General features: G+C 35.5%; 1 protein-coding gene across 1 annotated transcript in view; it reads right to left on the bottom strand.

Annotated features, from left to right (window-relative positions):
- The window catches only part of GUCY1A2 (guanylate cyclase 1 soluble subunit alpha 2), a 407,956-nt gene that overhangs the window by 332,467 nt on the left and 61,317 nt on the right, over nt 1-14,172 (bottom strand). The window contains exon 2 of the mRNA XM_074304357.1: nt 13,627-13,688. Within this exon, the coding sequence (XP_074160458.1) occupies nt 13,627-13,688 (62 nt within the window). The remainder of the gene's footprint in view (nt 1-13,626; nt 13,689-14,172) is intronic.

The raw sequence follows: 14,172 nt of genomic DNA, 5'->3' as shown, positions 1-14,172 counted from the left end.
ATACCATGCCCACAATACAGTTATAGAATATAGGTAAAAATTGTTCAAAAGTCAGTCAACTAAATATTAAGCACCTACAACGTGACAAGCACTATGCTAAGCATGGGTGATACAAAGAAAGGGGAAATAAATAGCCCCTGATAAGCAGTGTCCTACAAACTGATAAAGGCAGACAAGCAAGATATAGGCAGGAAAAAAAATCTGAGGAGGGCAATCATCTCAGAGTAAAGGCCCTAAGCTTAAAGACTAAGAAAGGCTTCCTATAAAAAATAAGATTTTAGCTGAGATATAAAAGAAGTCAAGAAAACTAGGAGTCAGAGATAAGGAGAGAGAACATTGCAGGCATGGGGACTAGTCAGCAAAAATACTCAGTCAAGAAATAGAGCATCAAAGATAAGGCCACATGCTACTGGATCATAGAGTACATAAAGCATAAAAAGACTAGAAAGATAACATTATAAAGATGTAGAGGGTTTTATCTTTAATCCTGAAGGGAACATGAAGTCATTGAAGTTTATTAAGAAGGGGGCTAATAAAGGTCAGATCTGCAATGTGGGAATATCAATTTGACAATGACAAGGAACATGATTGTAACAGGGTGATACTTGAAGTGGAAAACAAACCAACAAATTATTGCAATAGGTGATAAGGTCTTGGAACAGAGTGGTTGCAGTTTAAGAAGATAGAAGGGGGAATGTTACAAAAGTAGAAATGACAGGGTTTGGTAACACTTTGGATGTCGGGACATGAGTGAGAGTAAAGAGTTAAGAATGACATCTGAGTTTTAAGTCTGAAAGAAGTTAGAAAAAGGGGAAGCTACAAGAGGTGAGGGGAGATATTGGGTTCAATTTTCTATATAGCAAGTTTAAGATACTTATAGGTCTGATATATCTTAAAAGGCAGTTGGAACTGCAAGACTAAAGGATAAGAAAGAGATTAGGGCTAGACAAAAAGATCTGAGAGTCTTTAGCATAGAAATCATCACTGAAACCAGGGGAGTTGATTAGTTCACCAAATAAAAATAATATAAAGAGAAAAGGATAGAGGTTCCAGGCCACCACTGTAAGTGTAAGTGAAATGGATGAAAAATCAGAAAAGGAGATATAGAGGAGAGGTGAGATAGATAGGCAAACCATAATAAAATAGTGTCAGAAAAATCTAAAATCAAAAGAGAATATCAAGAAAAAAAGTGATTGATACTGTCAATAAGGTAAAAAAAAACAACTAGATAAAAGAATCAGAGGAGTACTATATGTTAAAGAAATATCTTTGTATAAATTCACTAACATAAGAGAAAGCATAGGAGAGAGCAAATGGTTAAAGATAAAAAGAAAGTACCAAAAACTGAAGATGATATAGTGGGGGAAAAATACATGAATCTTTTGATCAAAAGGAAGAATGTAATAAAAAGTTTCTGATGCAGATCACAAGGCTGGAATAATGATAAAATAAAGTTATGACAGGGAACTTCAGTTATCCAAACAAATTTATTTGATTGGTAGATCAGGAAATGTCATAGTTGTAGCAGGCAATGGCAAAAAGGAATAATCTTATGGAAAGCATAGAGAAGTAGGTTTGGATGACATAATTAGATGGATTTAGAAATGGCATAACTTTTTCATATGAACTGTATCTATATTCCTCCCCAATGCTACATCTATGCAGCTACTTGAGTATAAGCATTAGGTTTTTACATTTTTACATTTACATGTTTTAATTTATTGAATTTATATTATATTTGGCCCATTATTCTACGTTATTAAGATGAAGTAATAATGACAAATGTAAAGGCCTATACTTAGATCCAAAAAAATCAACTTCAAAAGTATAAGGAGAGAGATGGCTAGATAGTAATAAATATAAAAAGGAAATAGAAGACTGCTAGCTTAAAATGAAGCACAACTATGGTAAGTGGCCAAAAATGCTAACCAGATGATGAACTGCATTAACAAAATTATAACTACCAGAAAAGACTGAGGGGAGAGTCTAACATATATAGTCTGTGCTGCCCAGAACACACCTGATGAAATGTGTTTAATTCTGAAAGCTCTATTTTGGAAAGAAGATTGATGAGATGAAGCAAGATTCCAGAATAGGATGATCTAAATGATAATGGATCTAGAAGTCATTCCCTTAGTTGAAGGAAACCAAGAATCTCCCATTACTAGAAGCTTACCTCTTTTGGCTATCCATCTCAACTTGGCCACCCAGGCTAGGGAGCCAGGTTTAAAGAGTGCCAGGTTAAAGAGAGCGACTGCTATCTGCAGTGGGCTTATAAAGGGCCTGTGAGGTCACACACACAGCCAACCAGCAAGAGAGTCACCCAGTACGGAGCTTTCTCAATGTGGCCAAGATCCCACCTACAGGGAAGTACTAATATCCAGAGAGAATATTTCCTAGGGCACTCAAATCTCCAGTTGCACTGTGGCGCCACCCATTTAAAAGGCTCTTACAATTCCCTTCTCTTGTTTTGCAGGGAACCGCATCCTTACCGCATCCTTACAATTCCCTTCTCTTGTTTTGCGGGAACCCCACATCTCATCAAGCTAAACTTTTAGCACCAGCTATAGTTCACTTGATCCATGAGATGACAGAGTGTTATGCCCAAGGAGGTACAAAGCAGCAGATCAGTAAACAGAAGTATGACAATGAGAACTAGGCTCAACAGTGGCCCAAGTGTTCAACCCATTCATTAAAGTCATACTCAAGATAATAAGCCAAAGAGGTTGGATGCCAATGAGGTAGTATGTCAACACTGACATATGATCACTTGTCAGGGCTGTTGTAGAAAAAAATCCTGTTAAGGTATGGGTTGGATAAGATGACCTTTAAGTCCCCTTCTAACTCTGAGATTATGTGATTATATGACTCTTAACAGGACAGAGGAATTAGAGGTGTTAATCTTCATAAAAGACTGCAGTCATAAAATGTAACGAGCTGTCGTCTCTAGAAGCTGCTGGATCGCTCTCTGGGAAGAGATCTGCTGTGTCTTCTCTCTGGGAAGAGATCTGCTGTGTCTTCTACTCAAATCTCTCCGACAGATTCTTCTTCCTGTAATGAACCGTTGTCTCCAGGCAGTTGCTGTTAACTCTTGTCCAAAGAAGTGACTTCCCTTCCTGCAGAGAGCCCCGTCAAGCCTGATGCAATTCAGAGTCCTCTTCTTTCTCTGAGAGTCCTCTCTTTTATTCTCCCAGAGAATGGGCGTGGGATAATGCAAGGGCTTCTGGGAAGAACCACCCCAGCCAATGAGCTTGCCCCCTCTATCAAGTCAACCTGAGTTCTCACCTTGTAATTGTCCAGAAAACCTGAATTCTCACCTTGTCACTGTCCAGACAACCTCAGTTCTCACTTAGTAATCCTAACATCTCCCCCTTTCTTTTGATTTAGAACATAGGACAGTCATGACCTTGAAACATAAATCCATCAATATGGGAAGTATTACAGATAATTACATAAATGACCTTGAAACATAAATCCATCAATATGGGAAGTATTACAGATAATTACATAAATTACATAGCATATAGTAACATAGTAACATAACACATGCTAGAAGTATATAACATAATCATAAATTGAAAATTTATAAATGTCCATAAGTCCATTGTCCATTAGTCTCATCTTGTGTGAGGAAGTCCAATGATTCCTGCTGGTTTTAAAGTTCTTTAACAGTCTTCTTATTATCCATGCTCTTTCAGTGTCAGATGTTTCTTAGATCTTCTCCTTTATTTTGAGGTCTTTCTCTTTTTCTGTCTCTCTCTGATGGACAAGGCGAATATGACTCGTTGGCACCCATCTGATTCCTTCTCCTGCTGAAGAAATACAAGCAAACCCTCTCCCCCAGGCAGTTAACCTATCTGGTCCCTTCCATTCACCACTTTCTGGATCTCTCCACATCACCTGGCGATTATCTAAGGACAGTGGAGATGCTCTCACTGGACACTGCCCTTCTGGTGGGTTATAAAACCTGTCTGCTGGAGCCAGTGCATCTTTGTCAAAAATTAGAAAATTAATGGTATAGAGAACTAAATTTAGAAGTTCCCTAGGGCTACCTGTGGTTCCCCCTTTCTTTTGTTTTTGGAGGAGTGTCTTAATATCTCTGTTTCTTCTCTCTACTATTGCCTGCCCTTGAGGATTAAAGGGTATGCCCGTGGTATGTAAAATCTTATACTGTGCACAAAAGTGTGTAAAATGTTTGGACGTATATGCAGGTCCATTGTCTGTTTTTATTGCTTGTGGCACACCCATAATTGCAAAAGCTTGTATAAGGAATTCAGTGACCACTCGGGCTGTCTCTTTTGCTGCTGGCATTGCAAATGTGAATCCTGAAAAGGTGTCTACCACGACATGAATAAAAGATAGACGACCAAAAGATTTATAATGGGTCACATCCATTTGCCAGATTTCATTGGGTCTCAAACCACGAGGATTCTTCCCTGGAGGGAGTGTAGGAGCATGGAAAGGAAGACAAGCTGTACAGCTTTTTACTATGCTCCTAGCTTCCTCTCTTGTGATTCCAAATTGTAAACGTAAAGCTCGAGCAGCCTGATGATATTTAGAATGAGATTCTTGTGCTTCCTGAAATAAAGGACTACTGGCTAACATGGTTAGAAGGCTATCTGCCTTTGAATTTCCATCAAAAATGGGACCTGGAAGTCCACTATGTGAGTGGACATGCAAGATATAAATCTTGCCTGGATGTTTTCTCACTTGCTCTTGAAGTTCTTTAAAGAGCTGATAAATATTAGAGGCTGCAAATTTTATTTGGGCTGTGGCAATTCTTTGTACTACACCTACTGAATAGGCTGAATCAGTAATTATATTTACGTCTCCTGGATAATAAGTAAGAGCTAGCATGATAGCAAATAATTCATTCTGTTGAGTGGATTGAAAAGGAGTCCTGATTACTCTCTTTATGGTTAAATCATGAGAGTATATGGCACAAATATTTTCTTTGGAGGCATCTGTAAAGATTGTTGGTCCTTTAAGAGGAACCTTAGAAACCTTTTCTTCAAAAATCCATCGCCAATTATGTAGTAGCCGGGTAATCTTTAATGGAGATCCATGTGCAAAATTTGGAGCGGTGGCCAATAAAATTTGCCATTCTGGGATGGTCTCACAGCATACATTAATTTGTGCGTTAGTATAGAATGTGTATATTTTTTCAGGACTTATTCCAGATAATTGTGTTACTCTCTTAATAGCCTTTAATAAAATCCTAGCCACAAGCACTGGGTAAGGTGTAAGGCTTTGTTCTGGTTGTGCTGGGAGGTTCACCCACTCAATCACTCTGTCTCCTTGATGAAGGACTGCTGTGGGTGCCTCTTTTGTAGCAAAAACTGATATTTCCAAGGGTTTTTGAGTGACTCTTTCAACCACATTGGATAAAGCCAGTTCAACTTCTCTCAAAGCCTTTTGTGCTTCTTTTGTAAGCTGGCGTGGTGAATTTAAAGCACTGTCTCCCCTTAAAATATCATATAGAGGTTGTAGTTGATTGGTAGTTAAGCCTAACACTGGACGCATCCATTGGATATCTCCTATTAATTTTTGAAAGTCATTTAAGGTGTTCAACTTCTCTGTTCTTAAAGAAAGCTTTTGTACTGTGAGTGTCTTAGGATATACTTCATATCCTAAATATTGAAAAGGAGCATGTCTTTGAATTTTTTCTGTAGCTATATGCAGTTTGTAGTACTTTAATGTTTCCATGGTCCTTTGTAGATATGCCTCTAACATTTGTTCCTCAGGTGCACATCCCAAAATATCATCCATATAATGTAACAATATTACTTTTGGAAAGGCTTTTCTTACTGGAGCAAGAGCAGCTGCAACATACATTTGGCACATAGTAGGGCTGTTTTTCATTCCCTGTGGCAAAACTGTCCATTCATATCTTTTATAAGGCTCAGCCAAATTAACACTAGGCACTGAAAAAGCAAATCTTTTCATATCCTCCTTATCTAGAGGAATAGAATAGAAACAATCCTTAATGTCTATAACCCATAGAGGCCATTCTCCTGTTCGGCCTGTTCGGGCGCCAAATTGCGAAGGTCTGGTCTAGCTCCTCTTGTCAGGATAAGCAAAAGTCCTTGCCCCACGTTGGGCGCCAAATTGTAACGAGCTGTCGTCTCTAGAAGCTGCTGGATCGCTCTCTGGGAAGAGATCTGCTGTGTCTTCTCTCTGGGAAGAGATCTGCTGTGTCTTCTACTCAAATCTCTCCGACAGATTCTTCTTCCTGTAATGAACCGTTGTCTCCAGGCAGTTGCTGTTAACTCTTGTCCAAAGAAGTGACTTCCCTTCCTGCAGAGAGCCCCGTCAAGCCTGATGCAATTCAGAGTCCTCTTCTTTCTCTGAGAGTCCTCTCTTTTATTCTCCCAGAGAATGGGCGTGGGATAATGCAAGGGCTTCTGGGAAGAACCACCCCAGCCAATGAGCTTGCCCCCTCTATCAAGTCAACCTGAGTTCTCACCTTGTAATTGTCCAGAAAACCTGAATTCTCACCTTGTCACTGTCCAGACAACCTCAGTTCTCACTTAGTAATCCTAACAATAAAATATTTGAATAGTTGCCATGAAAAAGAATCACAAACTCTCTTGACTAGCACAGATGACCAAATCATTTGTTACATATCCAGTATGTGTTACAGGAAAAAAAGCTAAAACCAAGACTGATTCCAAAGACAGACCTCTATCCAATAAAATAATCTGCATCTTTATATTACCCTGACTCTATTCCCAAAGGGAAAAACAAAGACCAACTAATGAATAGCTGTTTGTAGAGAAGTAAAATTCTGGTTCATATAAGGAAATATTTGTTGATGACTGTAGTTATTTTTAAATTGAATCAATTATCTTGGGTATAATGTGTTCACTAAGGAAGATCTGCAAGTACAATGTGGATGATCACTTGTCAAAGATATAGTTTAGAAAATTCAAGTTTCAAATGCAATTCTAGTGTCTAGGACAAAACGTTATTCTGGTATAAAGGAGAAAATAAATTCTGATATTTTAAATATCTTCTTATATATGATTCAATGTGGAAATATATCAGTAAAATTGTATATAGGACAGTTCATTTCAGACTTCACAGTACTTATATTTTAATCTGTGCTAAAAGGGAGTTAGTCTATGTTTTGTCTAGCAAAGTACTCAAAACAGAGTTGATATCTAATATATCTTGGTTGATTCATTAATGCCTACACTTAACCAATATAGACTTCAAGATCCTACTCTGTCAAATTAGGCAATGTAGGAGAAAAAACTCTAAGGTTCTTTATGAACCTTGATTTTAGGAGCCTATGATTTTATGATTCATCAGTAACCAGTCCTGAATTTTTGTGAGAAATCATTCCAGAGATGAGATTCTGGGCTGATTGCTAATAATAACTAAAACAATGTATTCTGATAACATATTAGGAGAAGTGTGAATCCATTTTACATGGAGAAATCTGAAACCTAAACACACATATGACCATAACAGGGAAGCTACAGCCAGTGAAACCCAATTACTACCTACAACTCTTACAAATGTGGACATCTGTTTGAGAAAATACTGAACATGTATGTCTAGCTTCTACTGTTGCATCTTTAAGAGTCCAAGCAGACTAAGAAATTGAACATACAGTGACTTTTTCCATTTCTGGATTCTGCTTAAAGAGCTCAAAGATGAAAAAGATTTAAAGGTTTGCAGGGTAATAGAGATTGAAGAAAGAACAATGGTAATTTAACAAAGTCAATTAATATGATGAATCATATTATCCCTACATCTCTGGCTCTCCTAAGATTCTAGTTCTATAATAACTCTTGTGTTTTCTCTATCCTCATTTATATTTTTTCTTTTCTGAGTTATCTTGTCTGGAACACAGATTTTATGCCACATCTTTACCAATTCCATATCATGTTGCCCTCACTCTAATCATTATCCTCATCTTTCCTACTTTAAACCTGAATACTATTCCCGAGTCTCTAGTGTCTGAGAGGACTGTATTCTTGTTTTTATTTGTATCCACAACATAATGTATTCTTGTATAATAATTGTAATAATAGAATAGTTGTATTCTTAGCATAATGCCGGGACATATAGTATATAACTATTTAGCAGATACATTCTATCTATTCATATATCTATGTAGCATCTATTTTTTTGCCTATTCAACATTCAAGCCATTCATCCACTCTCAAAAAAGATTTGTTTTCTAAAAACCCAAGGGTACTATGTGCTGGTCTAAAATTTATACTTACAATTAATGTTCTCTATAATCTTTTTAGACTGTGAAAAAATAACCATATTATATGAGCAAATTATGCATACATAATAATACATATAAATAAGTGAACCTCTGTGTATAGAAATATTATTCCCTTTGGAAGCAAATAAAAATGACAATAAAGGTAATGTGAATATATGCTTAATGATATGCATAATCATTATTTTGTTACAATATGATTAAATACAAATGGTGTACAGGTCATATAAAATTCTTGTAAATATCATATTAATACCAAACCATATTTTTTATTCTTTATTAGCTCTCTAGTATCTGTAATCAGTATCAAAGCTTCTAGTTTTCTCTGGTACCATGGACTGTTGACTTATATAGCTTCATGAAGTTTTAGAGATAGAGAGGGCCTTGGAGGCCATTGAATCTGCTCTTTGATTTGGTATAGGAAATCTCACCTATATCATTATTGACAATCATGTAACTTCTACTACCAATCTAAGTGAAATCACTCAGCAAACTGAACTATCTTCAAAAGCAGTTTATTTATTTGTTTTTAATTCTAATGTTAAACTAAAATCGGAGTATTTTTCACTCTCCCTCATCCTGGGGTTCTTCCATACAACAGGCTCACTTCTGTTCTGCAAAGCAGAAGAAGATTTCCCCTAAATTTCATATTGTTTTTTTTTTCTTATCACCTGAGCCAAAATAGCCTCCCATTACAAAGTCTTTTCTATTACCTTTGTAATTTCTTTCCGTAATTCATCTACATTTTTTTCCATCTGTCCAATGCATATAGTATATAATTATAGAGTGCTATGTCTTATATAGGACTACAGAAGAGTAGCAGCTTCATGGACTATTCCCAAGGTGTAATCCCAAGTGTGTCAGACATTATCATTAGCTTTCAGTTCCTGCAGAATCCTCCAAAACATGAAGTGAGTCCTGCTCCTTATGTCACATTTCTTCTAGTATTCTAATTTCCCCAGAGGCACCTTGAATAAAAATGTACCAGGAAGTGTCATAAGGGCATTATTAATATTTTCCCTTTGGGATATAAAAAATCTCTCCCATGAATGAGAGGAAAGTGGAAGCAGTAATGGTAGACACTTTATTTTCTGCACAAGTTTTTCTGAGAAAGGTAGAAGAGGTATAGAATGAAAGTTTGAGAGGATAGAAGAAACTTCTGAAAATTCTGGAGGATAAAAAAGACTTTAATGTAATTATAGGCTGTTTAGAAGCAACTAATAAGTAGCAAGAGATTAAACATTATAGAGGGAAGAAATAAGTAAGGGAGCTATTAACTATAGAAAACATGGGGACCAAAAGTACTCATAGAAAATATTGGTAAAACATACAATCTCTTTACCAAAGGTTGGACTAAAGAATAGAGAATGATTCATAGTAAGTGTGAGATGAAAAGAAAAATAAGGAGCTTTAATTTGGACTAAAGAAGGAAGAATAAGCTCTAATTGTTTAGTAACTCAGAAGTTAAGACCCTTAAATGAGAGATTCAGGAATAATTGCCATGGGAAGCTTGAGGAAAGAAGAGAAGATTTGGACCAGTCACTATATGGGGAAAGTTAGAGAATCAATTAGAGATAAGTAAAAGGATTGCTTGTGAAGCCCCAGTTAAAATTATGGAACATAACTTTACAGTGGACCCAGTTAGTATGATTGTATGAGTTCCTCCAATTCTGTTGAGCAGTATGTGAATAGGATTAGAGAAAGTAGATGATGGCAGAGATCCAGGATTGGGATCTGACAAGACTAAATGAATGGCAAGTGGACATAAGGGCAAACTTTTAATATAAGCTAATGTGCTGTGATGGAAAAATAGCAAATTTGGAGTCAAAAGACTTAGGTTAACATATCAGTTCTAATTCATTATCTGTGTAACCTTGAGAAGGTCACATATCCTTTGAATTTCGATTCATCTGTAAAATGGGGGTATTAATACATGTCCTATCTATTTCATATGGTTTAGGAGAAATTCTTTTTTTAATGTCAGAATGATTTAGAAATGTTATTAACTATTGCTAATAAGAGTTAATAATTTATAAATTATTTTATAATATTTGATGAAGTAATCACTATCCATCATTAATAATTTCTAAAGGTATGTGTATTTCTTCTTGATATAAAATGTTGTCACTATCTCTTTTATCTAACTTGCTCTGTTTGAATAAGTTATGTATTTATTCTATCCTCTTTAAACCTATACTGCCTCTTTTAACTAAGTTTATATTCTGTAATAGAGCTGAAAGGTTTAAATAAAATAAACATACCTAAAATTATTAACACTTTACCATAAATGAATTACAAAGTATAAATTATCACCAGTTTCTTTTCTGCATTAATGGGGAAGGGGAAAAGAAAAATTCAAAGGCACTGTCCTTTGGAAGGAAACTTAGAGGAAAGAAATAGAATGGATTGGATAATGGATTGTATGGATTAGAAGAGATGAGGAGAAGGAAAGGGGGCACAAAAGTGAGACCAAGTGCATCAGAATATAATGTAATTACATTACATAATAATAAATAACATAATTTAATGTAATCTAAATTGGTCTTAGTACCAAATTAGCTTTGTTTATCAGTAGAATAGCAGGATCAGAAGTTACAAATAAAAGTACTTCCATCATGGTGTCCTCTCTGGACCTTAGTCTCTTTATTTATAGAATAAGACAGTTGGACTAGATATTTCTGGAGTCTATTCTAGCCCCATATTTATTATCCTAAGTTCTACTTTTCTATGCAACCAAGCAAGAACCATTTAGCTAGAGCAATTTTGACTAGTGATTCACTCCTTGTACACAGGCATGAAATTTAAACAAGGCTTCACAAAAAAATTAGAAGACCAATAATGAAGAAAGAAACAGACCTTCATGATATCTCATTGTAACTCACAGAAGTATAGAGTGGGGCAGCTAGGTAGTGCAGTGGATAGAGCAGCAGCCCTAAACTCAAGAGAACCTGAGTTCAAATCTGGTCTCAGATACTTAACATTTCCTAGCTGTGTGACCCTAGGCAAGTCACTTAACCTCAATTGCCTCAGAGGGAAAAAGTGTAGAGTCAAATACTTAATAGAAATTTACTGGGGAGGGAAACAGGGACAATGAGAGAAGGTAAAAAACCAGACCAGTCACAGGATTCTGGTCACTATAGACAAGAGGCTACAGCAGGAGAAAGAAGGGAAGGCAGCAATGACTCTTTGAAGAGAGTGCAATTGAATTCAGCATACATAGTTTCACTGAGCATTTCTCAGGCTTTCCATACCTAGTATGCAGGATACTAGAATTATTATCACCTTATCACTACTTCAGATAGAGAATATTGAAACCACTGTAGGAGATAAGTTTTGTGGAATAAATGCAAGTTCTCGTCTGGATCCTTCTGTTGTCATAGACAAAAAAATTCTGATGACTAGTTGATGCATGGAGTCTGACTGGACAAAAGAGAGGGGACAGGGATGTAACATTGAAATTTCCAAAAACAGAAGGGCAAGAAGAAGACAGAGCAAGCAGGAAAATGGAGCATATCTAGTATTCAGAGCAGAGAAAACCTTGGAGCAAGTGAGCTGGGTGATACTAGAAACTAGGTCTTTTGAAATGGTTACCACACACTCAACTATACTCACATTGCATTGTATTTAGTTCCTTGTTTGCCTTCTTTGAGTTTCATGGACAATAGTGATACAGGAAAAAATTATAGGTTTTGGCTTTAATTAAAATAATTTAAATTGGCTGCCTATGGCTATTTAAGTTACCAGATCTATGATTTAATTTGCCTTAAAGATCCAACCACAGAATAAAAACTAGAATATCTCCTGGTATCAGATTTTACAATAAACAGAATAATATCATTTGTAGGACAACAATTATTGTAGATATATTACAAAAAGTGAAAAAGTATACTTTAAGCAGCAAGCTTAATATAAGAGATCAAGTTTATTTTGGAATGTGAGAAGGGAGATTAATTTTGACATATTTATACTTAATAGGGTTGTCTAATGGATCTATGCCCTAATTAATATAAATATAGTTTAAAATATCTAATGTTCTTCTGTTAACATTTTTACTGTGCCATTTTTCCAGCTGCATGTACTAGAGCACTGATATGGCAACTTCCCAAAAAATCTCTTCTGTAATGAAAACTAACATAATCATTAAACCATTATAGTGTATGTCCACAGGGTCACTGGCATTCTCTTGATTTTTTGGAAGATTTTCTTCTTATAAATTCCTTGTAAAATATTACCACTCCCTAAAAGCCAGAAAAAACACAACCACAAAGACTTTCCACAAGTTTTTTGCTACAAATCTCAGAAAACAAAAAGTAAGTGCATTCAAATTTTTAACTCTACCATCAAATGGGTTTTTTGGTAATTTTATAAGGAATTTTCTCTGTTGAAATATAGATTCTGAATTGTAGTGTGAATTATAAACACATTCATATATATGCATGTATGTGTAAATTTAATACACATACATATATGTATACACTAACTTTAATCAAGCAAAATATAAAAAGCTATGATACATAAACAAGTAGAGTTCAGAACTGTTTTACATTTCCCAGTGATATCTAAGCCTTTAGGTCTTGCTACAGTTGATTATCTGGTCTATTTGGAAGAGCTAACAACCACTATGAACAGACTTGGGAAATAAGAAGGTAGGACAAAAAAAGCTGATAATATAAAAAGGTAGCTTTAACTGAGCCACCTTTATCTAAGAGGACTGTGGTAGGTCCATGTGTGGTTTTCCATTTGTAAGTTGTAAGCAGTGGAAAGGGTAATTTGGAGTCAGGAAGATGTGTGTTCAAGTCTAATTATGTGACACTAATTATGTAACTTGAGAGTAATCAAGTGTCTTGATTTCTCTCAGTTTCAGCTTCCTCACTTGTAAAATGGGGCTAATAATAGCATCTAAAAGGGTTATTGTGTGAAAAAAATGGAATAATATATGTAAAGGATTTTGAAAACTTTAAATACTATAAAATGCTAATTATTACCATTGTACATTATGATTACAAAATCTTATCCAAAAACCATCATTAGGATTCTAATATACTTCACTGAATGAAACATTAGATAGTAAGAGATAAGACAAAGAGAGGTACATATGACAGAGAGAGGTATATGTGAAGGATGGAAAATTAATATTACAAAGGAATTTATCTTCAAATGATTAAATATAAGTCAAAGGAAATAAAGGAACCACTAGAGAAATGCACTTCTATGGGATAATAGCTGACTACCAAATAGGCATATCAAGAAACTGAAACAGAAAGTAGGTCACATCATTCAGGCCAAGGATTAGGTGGCAGAAAAACATTTGCTCAACAATTAGTGAGCAGTTTACCACCAATTTGCTTCCCCTCCCAATAATCACCAAAATCCTTTTTACTCACCCAATAACTTGATGCTCATAATGCTGTAGTGTCCTCTTGACAGTTTGCTGTATAATCTGAGGCTGTAGAATAATAATAATAATAAATATATATTACCAGCAAATCATTGCCAGTCCTGCTCCAAGCATCATAGACAACTAAGTAGCTACTGATCAACATAGTGAACAACATAGTGTTGTTTGTTTTAAAATATTAACCCATTTTGCATTTTGCCATGTGTTTTCTCCACAGGAACTAAAAGGAGGCCTCCATCATCTCAGTCATTTTCCATGTGAAATACACTATTATATTTCTAGTGGTTTCTTCAAGATTCTTTCAGTTACTCAATTTAATTCAAAATTGAATTCATTCAATGTTATTAGCACTGGAGATGATGAGGTTATTAGTTCCCCCAAAGAATTTACACTATATTTAAAGAAATGAGACATATAACCATAATAGATAATGTTCAATCCAGTAAGGATCTCTAACAAGTCCTGCTATTTTATTTCAACCAGAATTTCAAAGATTGTTCAGTCAAAAGACAGTAAAGTGAAATAGATAAAT

The sequence above is a fragment of the Sminthopsis crassicaudata genome, chromosome 3, assembly GCF_048593235.1.
Source record: "Sminthopsis crassicaudata isolate SCR6 chromosome 3, ASM4859323v1, whole genome shotgun sequence".
NCBI classification, from domain to species: domain Eukaryota; kingdom Metazoa; phylum Chordata; class Mammalia; order Dasyuromorphia; family Dasyuridae; genus Sminthopsis; species Sminthopsis crassicaudata.
The sequence above is the reverse complement of the archived record's forward strand: the minus strand, read 5'-3'. Positions and strand labels throughout refer to the sequence as shown.